The sequence below is a fragment of the Lolium rigidum genome, chromosome 4 (genome assembly GCF_022539505.1).
Source record: "Lolium rigidum isolate FL_2022 chromosome 4, APGP_CSIRO_Lrig_0.1, whole genome shotgun sequence".
NCBI classification, from domain to species: Eukaryota; Viridiplantae; Streptophyta; class Magnoliopsida; order Poales; family Poaceae; genus Lolium; species Lolium rigidum.
Window position 1 is genome coordinate 55849936 of NC_061511.1, and position 14418 is coordinate 55864353.

Sequence of the window (14418 nt, forward strand, 5' to 3'; positions counted from 1 at the left end):
GCAAATAAGCTATGATGTATTCGTAGCAGAATTGTTTTGATGGTGTGCTCCTGATTGTACAGTGATTATGCCGTGTTCCATCTTTCTATCTGAAATGATAATAGCAGAGTGTATGCAGCCTTGTTATGCATATGGAAACGCTGCTCATTGGCGTATCAGTCCGTGCTCTTAAGTAGAAATAATTGTTATACAGAGTTTGAAATTTGGATTCACTTTGTTATAGCAGAGCGCATAAGTATTTGTTATGCATACGGAACCCTGATCATAGTGTACCAGTCCATGCTCTCAGATTACACAACTTAACTGATAGTGTATACTCCATGTTTCCAGATTATCACAAATTCCACCAATATGCCGTGTTCCATCTTTATATCTGACATGATAATATCAGAGTGTATGCAGCCTTGTTATGCATATGGAAACCCTGATCATTGGTGTGTCAGTCTGTGCTCTTAAGTAGAAATAATTGTCAGATACAGAGTTTGAAATTTGGATTCATTGTGTTCATTTTGCTCTCTGAAAAATGATTATAGCAGAGCGTATACAGATTTGTTATGCATACGGAACCCTGATCATAGTGTACCTGTCCATGCTCTCAGATTACACAAGCTTAACTGGTAGTGTATATTCTATATTTCCAGATTATCACAACAGATTATCACAAATTTCACTAACACTTGATCAGACATCAGTTTTTGTTTTCAAGTCAGAAGTTGTCATTTGTACACATTTTTTAAAAATAATCTAACAGCATCAGTACAGTCCCAGCTTGGGGGTGTCAAGATATAACGTACACATATACAGCAATGTACAGAATTGATCTAACTGGAGGGGAGAAAATTGGAGCTGCATCACTAGCAACTGTCCCCAACCGGAAACATCAACTGGTCAGAAAAATGAAATCAGAACAGACATGCGATTCCTCTCCTCTGGAACCGTGGCTAATGGTGTAGCTAATCTAGTATGTAAATGGTGCTTCTACCCTTCCGCTGCTTGTCATGATAAATGGAAGGAGCCTAGACCCTCGGCCAGAGCGTATTTGAGCTTCTCTCTCATTATCTCCTGCGGTCCAGAAAACGCAGAAGGGTGAGAAATCGTCCCGAGTTTGCATCGTTGATGCTGAAATATACAACTAAAAATAAATGGAAGGGTCTGCTTTCGTGGTACCTTGGAGGAGTAAGGAGGAAGCTTGATGAAGTGCCTGCAGGTATTGACACTTGGCAATTCACCATCAACGCAGCCATCACAATGCTGTTGGGAACAATGCATGTTCAGGTAAGTTTCATCGGAATATTAGGCTTCCGTACTATTAGAGTAGAGTAGTTCCTTGTGTGAAAACAATCACAAACCTTTCGCACAACGGTGAGCTTTGGATTGAGTGAAGCTAGGCCGCCAAGTGGGAGCGTAGGAGCACCAGTCGAGAATTGGATGAACGCCCGCTGCTCTTCTCTTCCGAACTCCCTTAGGATCTCCAGGAACTGCAGCAATACGTTATTGATTATTTGGATTTCAGTTTATTATGAGGGGTTCAAAAGAACAAGTATTTGAGAGCCTGTGACTGCCTTCTACTTACGTTAACAACTGGTGGACTGTGCGCATCATAGCCATGATCAAACTCGATGTGATCTGCAAGTTTGCTTGACTGCAAGAATCGTACAAAGTGAGAACCATGACAAAGAAACTCTTCCTTTAGAACTGAAGGAAGGAATCATTGAGAAATATACTTACAGCCCAAGCATCATGTTCACCACAAAGTATGCGCTCCATCTCCTCCTCGTTGAACATTCTAAGGGTCTTAAGAACAAAAACCTGCAAGTTGTTTGAAACGATCGGTACCAGTCCTCTCCATAAAAGGATGAACTACATTTTGTTCTAATGAATATTCAATGCCAAACTTACCTCGTTAAATGCAGACTTGAAAGCTTCTATCTGTTTGGCAATCCCACTCTTCAAGGTTGCATCAACTATCAAATATACATACTCCTCCAAACTGTCAAGTGTGACCATCTTGTCTGAGCCTCCAGGAACAAGCTCATATTCTGGGTTTCCAGGAAGAGTAAAATCAAGGCACAGATCTTCCAATCTCACATTTTTATATGACAAATCTGCAGAGGGATTGGATGTCGTTTCTGAAGATGACTCCAAGAACTTCTTCCTTTTAACCAGGGCTTGAAACTCTACTACAGTCTTGCCCAGCTCAGGATCAAATGATGGGATGTCGTAGACATCAAGCTCCTAAAACCGAATAACAATCCATGATCAGAACATAGGAGATGCAACTGAGACAAGAAAAGGGAAGAGATAAACATACATCTGGATAATTGCTAAAAAATAGTTACCTGTCCAAGAATGATCTTGTAGAATGCTTTTGAGAGCGAGATGTCCAAGATCCTTCCATCGAGAACCGCTCTCGCTACAATATGTCCAAGAAGCTTGAATTTCTGTACCACGTCAGAGAATTCGATCCCTCTTGATGAAGTGACCTCTGAGGACCATGGCTGTGGAAAGAGCCCAAAACTAGAATGAACGAATCCAGTTTCTCCTTCTGCTTTTCTAGCATTATCACCTCTCCACATCCCAAGCCCAAACCTCTGAAGCTCATGGCTAACTGTAGAGTAAAATTCGATGGTTGGGCCTCGCCCAGTCCCAGCCTCTCCTTCAAATGCCACCTCAATGGTTTTGGTGCTTGACCCATGTTTGGCCATCATTGATATAGCACTTTCAAGAATGTTACCTCGTGTTACTTTGCACTTCTTGGTTTTATTAGCAGCCTCGTTTGAAGCATCACTTGCCTCATCTTCCTCGTTTGGTGAATCTGGATCACTTGTGTCATCTCCCATGAATGAGCGATGCAGAGTCAGGCAGAAGTACTTCCACCGTGCATTGAAGGAGAATAAGAAGGGGCAAGTTTCCACCAGATAGACACACCATGAGGGTACCAGCCCAACCTCAAACAAGCTCTCTTGCATTTGCAGCTCCAGCTTACTGGTCAGAAGGATACTTGTGAACTGATGCTGTGGGATTGGAGAGATTGTCACCTTAATATCATCCAAATCTCGTAGGCAGCTTTCTGCAAATAAGCGTATCTTCTCATCCATTGACAGTTGGTATGAAAAACGGTTAAGCCCTTCAAGAATTTTCAGCGTGAACAACAAGTTGTAGGATGGATCAGATTCATCCACATCACCAGGAAGCTTCCCAAGGAACATGGCACTGAAAAATGGGTCCTTCAGCAGTGATTGTTCAAGCTTTTCATGCACAGCAGATAACCGAGCATCAGAGGAGCTCAAAGTAGAGATTTTCTTGCTTTTGTTTCTCTTATACGATATTCTGTGTACTTCTTTCCAGAAAGATTGGTCAAGCGTTATATCAGATTTTCCCTCGTTCATTAAACGGACAAGTGACTCAAAAATCGTTGCAGATGACTTGAGTTGTATGCCTTTGTAAGAGAACATCAATCTTGAGGATCCCTGCCGATTCCGTGGAGAGCAAATATTAGGCCAAAGGTCTGCTTCAATTGCATCTGGCTTTGAAGAAATAGGAATAGGGAGAACACCGCCATAACCTTGCAACTCTTTCTCTCTGCGTGCCTTCACAAATTTTATATGCAGTGATTCTGAATCCTCGATTCCTGAATGCCTCAGAGGAATCATCGTGCTCTCACGAGTAGACTGTTTATGATGAGATAATATGACAGGAAAACTGTCATAAGACATGTGCAGAGAGTCTAGGAGCTTCTCCACCAAAATCTCAAGGGGCTTCACAGAGCTTTCATTGGACATCTCGAGAGCCAAATGAGCAAATTTCTGCAGTCGACATTGCACCTCCTTAGCCCGCTCTAATAAGTACTGGCGATTATTGAGATTTGGTTTCAAGTATGCCACATTGCAGAGATAATCTGATAAATCTTTGGCTGATCCGCTCTTCGCAAACACAAAGGTAGAGGTACTTGGAAGTTTATCCGATAATAATCTCCTCGAAACTTCAGACAACTCTCTGCATCGATCCAAATTCTGTGTGGGGGTTGTCATTGTATGGCCATTCAACTTAGCAAAATATCCTTTGACGAATGTAGTAAAGCATCCCAACCTGTATGGAGATTTGTTACTTGCTTTCACCACAGAGAAGCTTTTCTTTATCTCTTCTGCTAGATTCAGGATAGCATTATTCTCAATCTTGCACCTATCTGTCGAAGATGCATCTGAGTCTAAATTGAAGCAAACACAATGTTCTTGCATCTTGTTTTTCATTTTCAACTTGTGATTGGAGTTTCTATCTTTTTCTTGTGCTTGTATGGCATCAATCGCATGCTTCACACCCTCCTTGTCAAAGCTCTCAAAGAAAAACTGATGCTGTTTTTTCAGGAGGCTCTTTGAAACTTTGAGCGTTTCGAACACGACATGGCGCTTCTTCCGAGCCAACAAGCACATAAGAAAGCTGATATACAAGAAAAAAAAAGACAAACATGAGAAACATGCCAGATGAAATACGTTTAGTCGATAAACATCTTTAAAAGACAATAAACTGTGGCAGAAATTCACCTCGAGAGATTTGCAGTCTTCTGTAACTCAATCAGGAAAGCAGGTGTGCTTACTTCAACAATGTTGCCGATGAGGACAATGCATGTGTAGCAAACTGATGATAGTGCACCACATTTTGCAACCTACGTTGAGAGCAGAAATTTGTACGTCAAAGGACAGTTATAGCGTCACTTCCTTTTCTTAACCGACTGAAATGTATGTCGAGGGGCTCATACCTGTATTAGAAGTGTCACAATGCTAGAAAGCTGGTCAAGGTATGGATTTTGTTCTACGATGGCATTCTTTAGAGCGCCGGATGTCTCAAGAGGCCGCATAAGCTGATTGATGAGCTCCACAAGCATCTGCAACTGAAGTTTGGAAATGAATAGTGTCAAGACATTTCACCAAAATGTTAACTAGCACCATGGATGCAGAGGTCATTCGCATATCTATTGTACTGGGGATATATCAGATGCACATTCATAGCTCTTTAAATATAAACTAAATCCAAAGGCTGCAATTCTTGTACCCTCCAAAAATACACGAATTGGTCTAATTTGTCATAAACATGTGGCACATGTTAAGTACATAACTCGATGAGAACACCGCTGCAAGTAGTTCTGGTATTTAAAAGATGGTATGACCGCAAAATTGTGCATGTTCAGTAAAAAAAAAACCGAAGAGAAAAGGTATAGTACCTTGTCACTGTTACTCTGCGAGGAGCTGTAATAAGTTATCATCTGCTTGAGCAAATCGCAAACTCCCAAGTCGAAAAGGGACTTCACAGCCTTTGCTGAGGCTGAAGAAATATTTTTTAGCAGCCCAAGGATGCCCTGCAAGACAAACCGATTAGTCCATGAATCCTCATGTGCTTAAGAAAAGGCAAGGGCAGTGGTAAAAATGTAAATTGGCAACCACAGAGAGGAGAGGATCATGCTACATACAGTTAAATTCTCATCACCGATGGTCTTCCACCCATCCTTCTCCAGCATCCTCATGGCCGTGTCGACCACCTTCAACTCGCAAAGCATATCCATGTGTTCTGCCTTGCCGTGAGCATTGGAGGCGATCATACACAGGCAAGAAAGGGCCGACTTTTGTATCTGACATTGGTCACACAGATCGATGAGAACAGAACAAGACAGGCAGAGCCCATAACAATAATAACGAGAAACACATGTACCGTATTGTCAGATGACTGCAGGAGGTTGCAGAGCGCTGGAGCGGCCTCCATAGCCTTGGGCACGTCCGCCTCGTCGCATTCTTCGACGATTTCGGCGACGATCTTGAGCGCCACTTTCTGTCGGTATTTCAACAAACAGGCTGTGAGCACGTCTGGTTTGCGCAGGGTCTACGGCAGGACGGGGCCGTGCAAAAGGTAGGGTGGCTGACCTGCTCATTGGTGGGGAAGAAGTCGAAGAACTGCAGCACGGCCGCGGCGACGCCGTGGCGGAGGCACTGGTGCGGGCATTCCTCGCATATTAGCTTCAGAGCTAACAGGCACTGCCAAGAGCAAAAGCCAGTGAGGAATTGTTCTATTGTGCCCTGTCTAGCTTCTCTCTTTATTTTGTGCAAAATATACAAACATGGATTTCTTAATGATATTTTACCGCTAAGATTAGATGCTAACAAAGCTGTAGTGATTTAAAATTTTCTCATAAAAGTTGAGTACTCCAATCAAATAATAATGTACTACATATGAATGTTAGCAATATCAAACTAAGTTGATGAAACTAAATGAAGAGAATTAAAATTTCATTACATACTCTTGATTTGCTTAGCCATGTGAGTAAGTACTAGCAAGAAAGTTATTAAAGTAGTGGTGCCAATTAAGCAAATATACTTCCTCCAAAGTCGTCTTAATCAAAAGATATATCTAGATACATTTAAATTTTGACAAGTTTCATATAGGACTGGGGGAGTACTACGAATCTCCCTCCATCCCATATTATGTTGCATATATTTTTTAGTCAAAGCCAAATTTCATAAAGTTTGACCAAGAATAGAAACAAACTATTAACCCTTGCAATATCTAATGCAAGAAATCTTTCATAGTGGTTCTACTAATATAAGTTCGATCTTGTAGGTTTTGATGCTTTTTCATATATATATTTGGTTAAACTTTATTAAAAAGGAGGGTTTAAGCGTGTGGGGTTTGCGATCATGCGACGCTAGGTCAAATTAATTAAGCACGTACGGCTACGCACGTACCTTCTCGGCGAGCTCCATGTTGTCGACGGCGAGCATGCGGTCACGGAGCGCCTGAACGGCGCCGTTCTTCTCGAAGCTCTCCGCCCACTCCGGCAGCTGCTCGACGACCCCGGCGATGGCCTGCGCGGCCAGGACGGCCATGTTTCCCTGGTCGGCGCCGGTGGCGGAGACGAGGGCCGGGAGGCGCGTCACGAAGCAGTCGACCTTGTCGACGTCGATGAGAAGGTCCGGGTAGGCGTAGGGGAGCGCGACGCAGAGCGTTTCCAGCGCCGCCAGGTGCCCGTCGGCGCCCTGGTCCTTGTCCGCCAGCGCCGGCACCACGTACGGCAGGTACGCCAGCACGTCCGCCATCGCCTGGCCGCGCGCGAGATCGATCGGTCTCTCTCTACGCCACGTTCACGTACCGAGTTTGTGACTACAGCACGCGCACGCCGACGCCGGCGCCGGTGCCGGGGGCGGTGGCGGCGAGCGAGGTCGATCGGGTTTGTTTGGAGATTCTGCGCAGGGTTTGGGTTGGGAGGACGTGAGGCGGCGGGCCTTTTATTCGTGGCGGCGTGACCGTCGCGGACTCCGAGGCACGCTGAGGTTAGGACTGGATCGCGGGTCGGAGTCGGCGCGGGAGCGACCCGAACTCCATCGAGTCTCACACTCGCCCTCCGAGTCGGCAGGATCATGAACAAACCTCGGTACGTGAAGGCGTGCACATTCATATGATTCGATTCATGCAGAAACATTGATCAAATATATGCCACTAACTTTTCCTAAATATTATGATAATTCTAATGATTTCAATTTTGTTGTAGATCTACATATTCCAAAATGTTTGCTCAAACTTTTGAAAGTTTGATTTTTATTAAACCAGAACGCAGGGTAATTTGGAATAGAGAGGACATACAATCATGGGTAATATTGCAACCGAAAAACAACAAGAACACTACCCCTTTGTTTGGGCTTAAATTCTTGATTCTTAGATTCTAGCTATTGTAGAATTAGAATCTGAAACAAACAGCCCTACAATATTCAGATTGTCTAGAATTGATTCTAAAAAAATACACACAGAGAACCAGAATCTCAGAATTGGCAAAATAGGTGATTCCCGAGCTTCTTCCTTTGAGCCCAAACGTTTTTTCAGCGCCACCTCCTCTTTTCTCTATCTCTAACCCCTCACGATCCTTTTCCCCACGACCCGCACGTTACGTAGCCGCCTCGCCCCAGGAATTCCGCCGCCGGCTCCCGCTCATCGGGCCGCCGCCGGCTCCCGCTCCTCCGGCTGCCGCCTCACGGATCCCACCTCCTCCTCCGGCCGTCGCTCCGCTCAACCGGCCGCCGTCGACTCGGTCCGCTCAGCAGGCCACCATCGACTCGGTCCGCTCCACCACGTCCGGCTGCAGCGTCCCTCCGGCACGTCCATGTGAAGGTATACTTTCTCCGCTGGCCACCACGCCGACGAGCTCCTCATCCCCCGTCTCTGTGTCGATCGATTCGCTGTTGTTCGTGATGTGCATGCATCTAGATGAACCGAGTGGTCTGGTCGGCCTCCGTTCGGACGCGAGCTCGTAATGTGATCTGGATAAGGACCTCATCGCGCTCCTCCTCTAGTGTTTGGGCGTGGCCGGCCGGTGACGCACTTACTAGTCCTACTACTTGATTTATCTGCGTCTTTGCTGGAGTTGTTTTGGCTGAAACATGCATAGCTGTTGTTTGCTGGCCGGTGCTTCACAACATAGTTGATACGTATATGCATTGCTGTTAGGCCGGTAGATACGTTATTGTTACTAGCTAGTAACCGAAGAAACCGTAATTAACTGAGGAAAGCTGCTCCGTAGTGTTTATATGGAACCATTGCATCAACCTCTCCCCTTACAATCGCCGCATGAGGCTAGCATTTTTCTTTACTCTCTGTGAATTTTTCACATATACATGCTGTTAGAATTGTATCTGCTTTGCTTCCCTCTCTGTTAGAAAATGTTGTTAGAATTGTTCACATATGAATACTACTACTATGTTGTTCACCGCTATTTTATGTTTGTATAAATTTAATTTAATCGTATACATATAGATGGCAAAAGAGAAAGCAATTTGGGATGTATCATGACATTTTATTTGCTTTTATATTGTGTATTAGATGAGCACAAGTCATAGCGAGAGCGATGAGGATGAAGTTAATTCTGAAATGGTTGCAGCTACGGCAAAAAGGAAAAGGAGGGAGTACTACATGCGAGCTGCACATGTTGCCGTGATGTACGGTGAGAAGTTCTTAACCAAAAGGAATAGGAGAATTCCTATCATGACCGGTCAACAATGGGTTACTGAAAATTTGAGTATATTTGGTGTGTTAAAGATGAAGTGGCGTATTTTATTGCATATGCCATCTTACCCCTGTGACAAGCAAGCTTTGATCATTGTTGCTTGTATGGCACTTCATAATTTTATCAGGGACAGTCACTTGAGAGATAAAGAGTTCGATAGATGTGATCGTGATGACTACTACATGCCAGGGGATCTACTACATCCACCTACCGGTCGGGTATCTAACATTGTGCATGGTGATGATGCTCTCATGAAAGTAATCAGGGAGAGAATAGCTGATGAATTATTGGCAGCTACAGATGGAGTTTAGTTTTACGCACTACTTTCGGGTGATGGTTGATGTACATTTAGGATGATGGTTGATAATTGAACGTGCATTTTGGATGATGGTTTCAAATTCTTAAATATTTGTATATATACTTGTCATTTTGATGAAACCTCGACAGAAGCAGTAACTAAAACACGCAGAAATGAAGACATAACATACATTTTACATTAATTACGGTCTGTAAAGCTGCCTAAACAGCAAAGTAAACAAACAGATAGATTCTGATTCTCAGATCCCACAGCAGGTTAAACAAACAGACTGCTTCTGATTCCAGAAATCAAGAATCACAGCTGATTCCTAGGAATCAGGATTGACAGCAGAATCTCGGAATCCAAAGCCCAAACAAAGGGGGCCCATCTAGAGATTAGTCTTAATGTCACTCTTATCTATACTGGGAAAAGTTGTGGCTAAGCCTACACACCCCCGCGCTGTTTAAACTTTCTCCTTTTGTTTCTCCAAGCTATGAAGTGTGCAATCGTGAAATTTTGTAGGTGTACGGTACAATAGAATGTGTATTTGCAAAACTGAAGTTGGGTACTTTTTGTTCAAACTTGGCTGGTGTATGGTACATGTTTTTTTTTAAAATATTCGGTCAAACTTTAATTCCACTTGCACCATTCCGGTTTGAGTACGGTATGAATCGTTGTCTTCAAGATCAACATGGATACGACAAGGAAAATGTACGGTATGGCTTTACTAGGTTTTTCTTTTAATGGTCTTAAGGTGGTTGTTTGGTGATCGCGTTATAGGATAGATATACGCACCACGAGGCACCAAAATCAATACCATCTGGATTCCAGCGATCCCGCCCAAATTTGCAAGATATCAATTTAGAGACATCCACCTACACGATGTGGGTCGAAAACACACGCCTAGCACAAGTGAAATTAACATCAATGATAACATTACAACAAGCTTTAATGCAGACCACAAGGAACTTATGTTACGACTCCAATGAGTCAAGAATACCAATGGATACTCAGCGAGATTAGAAGTCAGATGCTCTTCGTGAAATAATAATCCTCAAAAAATCCCAGATCAATTTAACTTCATTTAGGTCCCCAAAATTTAATAATACACAAAACAATAAATTCATGTTCTTCAGAGTTATATAACCATAATAAAAGAGATTATTGGTAAATCCCTAAAAAACAATATAAAACATGATTATAACATTATATAAGTTGCTAACATGTGGGAATATTTATAAATAAACTAAAAATTTCATATATGCATTTTAAATGCATTAATATGACCAAGCTTAATCTACGCTCATCCCCGAGCATTAGGTTGACAAAATTAGACACGGGCTTTGGAGTTTGTTGTCTATTTAAGCTTGCAAGCATCACGAAATTTAAATGGTTTATTCATTATATAGTAATAATAGATAAATAGATCATAAAGTGATACTTATCATAGACTCCATACATGCCTAGCTAGAGTTCATATGGAATAAAACCAAATGTCACGTACCATGAACAATTTAGCAATTCTTCGCATATATAAGGTAGGCAGCTAGTCCTATGGTCAGAATAAAGGCAATAGAGGGAGATGATTGTATAAGGATGGTAAGGAGGGAATATCATGCACAAGTCACATCTAGCTTCCAAACACTATCCATTAAGTTTACGTTTGAACCATGGTATATCATTAGTGTTTGGTTCCATTGCCCCTCATATCTGATCCTTTTTGGCATCTTGTTTTTGGCACATTTTGCGTCTGTTCACTCAATGCAAACATTGATCCATTCATATATGTTGAAAACAATAACTAGCACTAGATAAGACACTTATAAATTATCACCCCATAAAGCAAATGAACAAAGTGACTAGAACTGACAGCATGCATAACTTATTATTACCCTTTTCCCTATCATTTTTAGCATTCAATCCTAACTTCATTTTATTTCAGTAGCTCTTTCATGAACATATTAATCATCTAATCATGGTGGTATTATTTATTCCAAAGGTAGCATGCAAGGTGAATATAAAACTAGACAAAGACGCTTCAAGTTTATGCGACTATCTCATATTGTTCAAAAAACAAAGTTTAGAGGTTTGCAAATCGAGAGTGTAATAGGTCCATTGGGGTTACTTGGGCATCCCCAAGCATGCAAGGTGCATTGGATAGACATTGGTGTGGTCTTACTCCATTCTATGTAAAAAAAACTCAACACAACATTTTCTCATATTTCTTTTCTATGGGGTGACATTAGTAGGTACAAAAATATAATGCTAGATGTGATAAAAGCCCCAAATAAATTTTGGTTTTGAACTTACAGATATTTTATTGAGTTGCCTACATAATAAAATACCACAAAAAAATCAAATCAATACTCAAAAAGGCCACGCTTGCAACAAAAGACAGATTCTATCAAGAAAACAACAGCTGCAAAACTCAATTTGTTCCGCCTACTTAAACATTTCAGGAATTTTTGCCATTTTTTCCATATAGAGGATGAAAAGTTGCAACTTCGGTATGAATTTGAGCGCAATCGGAGTTACGGAAAAAAAACATAGAATCTTCTAACTACACAATTTTTGTGCAAGAATTTGCTGCTTGATACTCGGTACTTTATTTTTAAACTCAAGAAATAAGGCCAAAAGGAAACTCTCTTGCTACAGCAATAGTGCAGAAAGAAAATCCAAAAGAAAACCAACCAGGTTGCCTCCTGCAATGCCATATAGCTACGATTTACTTACTAGATTTAAGATAGGTGGAGATCATGTGGTAGCTTGTACCTTCGTGCTATCTCCTTCTTCCTTGGAAAGTACTCCATATATTTCTTGTGAGGAGTATGTGGCGACAAGGCGTTCATCAAAACATGGGATGTGGCCATCGAGGCATCCTTGTTCAGCTCCCGATGGCATTGGCCGTATACATCGTTATGCTCGGAGAGACCGTCATCAAAGTCCTCTTGTTCACACTCTAATCCACTGCTCACCATGAGGAGCTTAGGGTTGACGGAATCCTGCAAATTAGCACGACACATCGGATACCAACAAACTAAAGGCGAGATTTACCCAGGTTCGGGGCCCTCCATGAGGTAAACCCTTACTCCTGCTTGCCTGATCTTGATTTATCGATGAAAAAGGTTACAATAGGGCAGTCAATAGACTGTGTTGTGGGAACTCACCGAAAGACAAGGTTTTCTAGGGTTTTGATGTATACGGGAGTGCGTAGAGGTTGATTTCAATATCTTTCGGCAGGCCCTCTCCTGGCCTATATATAGGAGGCCAGGTCCCGAGAGTCCTGCTCGGATTCAACTTGTTATAATGATATCTAATCTATCTTTTCCTTATCCGACGTTTCCTTGCCTTGTTCATCAAGATTCCGTCTCCTTCTACCATTTCTCCACCGCAACCGACGTATTGGTCCATCTTGGGTTGTCATGATCTTCATGGATCCCTTGTTGGGCCAGAGGAGGTAGGCCAATGTTGGGTACCCAAAGCGTAATGCCCACATCAGTAGCCCCCGAGTGACTGGCCGAAGTGAAGCTTCGGGCAGGGACTAAAGGTGTCTTACTCCGAACATCTTGATTAGTCAAAGAATATCGAATCTTGTACTTGATGTAAAATTGAAATCGCCTGCTATCGGGTGCGTGAACAGTGCTCCTGATGGGAGTGGCCGCTGAGTCTATGGATGAATGCTTGGAATCGTGCATAGACTCAAGTTGCACTACTCAAAGATCTTGTTGTCGAAGTGTTTGAATCTTCTTCTTTATCTGATGTCTTTTGAATGTATCGGGTCCTTAAGAAGTGTAGACTTTGACAGAAGCCGAATAATTGAACATACGTAAGGGATGAAAGTACCGAGCCCAGGTTTATTCGGTGGACCGAGACTGGTTAACTGCCGAAGCAAAACATCGTTACTCTACACAGGTTCAAGTCCCCGAGCTCGAACCTGGACTACTGGAACCTTCGGGTCCATTCTTCCTTGAATTCTTTCTGCCATTGATGTATCGGGTGCGCGGTTAGCGCTCCCGATGGGCGTAGCCTCCGAGCCTGTCGCATGGCGTCGCCACGAAGGTGCTCCACAGTCCACAGGGGAGCAAACCATCATCCACGAGGGCGCTAGTGGCCGAGTCGTCATCTCTGATGGTGTCTCCATTGAACCCAATGCGCGCACGACATCACTGGTCACACACCGCCGTCATCGTCGCATAGTGGGGCATGGTTGCTCCCCAACATCATGGGAGGCCCCATACGGCTCCATTGAGGTTGGAGCTCGTGTTGGTCGAGCCGCCACGGAGCAGGGCGTTGCAGAAGTGTAGGAGCTGACGGGAACTAACGCCGTGTCATCTTCCTCTTCCATGGTGTTGTCGGGCATAGCGCCCAACAAACTCCATATGAGCACTCCGGACGCCACGTACATTGTGGGGATCTAGGACTTGAACTACCATACAATGGAGTCCATGCTATTGGAATTCAACATCGTCAGCCCTCACCCCAGAAATCCCGAGAGCGCGCGGCCCTAGCAGCTAAACTAGGTCAACAAGGGGCAAGACATGCTCCCCTCCAGCAGCGCGCAGCACCGGTGGTACAGGAGTTGGATGCTGATGAGAATATCAACTACAAGCACCCAACGGTGAGGCCGTGTCAGATTTTAGATTTACATCCACGCTTCAAAAGACTTTGCCGTTATCGATCCCTAAAGTCACAAACCTGGCCCACAGAGATTTGACACAATGCACTGCGATGATTGCATGCAAAAAATCAAATAATTCGACCAAACTATAATTTCAGATTCTTGTGAAATATTTATTTTTAGGGTAGGATAAACCTTGTTTGCATGAGCATGAGAGGGTTCTAGAAGCTGTTGTACTAGCTACTGGAAGTCTGGATCTACGTAGAAAAACCTGCCGTCATAGGCTGCTCTTGATGATGACCTTGCATGGACATTGTCACACATATTGTTTGTACATATATATCGCTCATAGGCAAGAAAATACATGTGAATCCACTTGCTTTTTTTTTTTTGTTTCCTTTGAGAATCCCCACTTGACCATGAAGTGTCTTGACTTCGACATGCCATATGCCTAAAGCCTCT

General features: G+C 43.2%; 1 protein-coding gene across 1 annotated transcript; it reads right to left on the bottom strand.

The window, feature by feature from the left end:
- Window positions 1–996: 996 nt before the first annotated feature.
- LOC124647080 (E3 ubiquitin-protein ligase UPL4-like) lies at window positions 997–7082 on the bottom strand. Its single transcript, XM_047187071.1, has 14 exons — window positions 6732–7082; window positions 5913–6023; window positions 5704–5820; window positions 5465–5623; window positions 5219–5353; window positions 4757–4888; window positions 4542–4663; window positions 2340–4437; window positions 1900–2235; window positions 1729–1809; window positions 1574–1642; window positions 1350–1478; window positions 1168–1251; window positions 997–1062 (listed from the first exon to the last, which is right to left on the bottom strand). The coding sequence occupies exons 1-14, from the start codon at window positions 7080–7082 to the stop codon at window positions 997–999; spliced, it is 3990 nt and encodes a 1329-aa protein (XP_047043027.1).
- Window positions 7083–14418: the final 7336 nt, after the last annotated feature.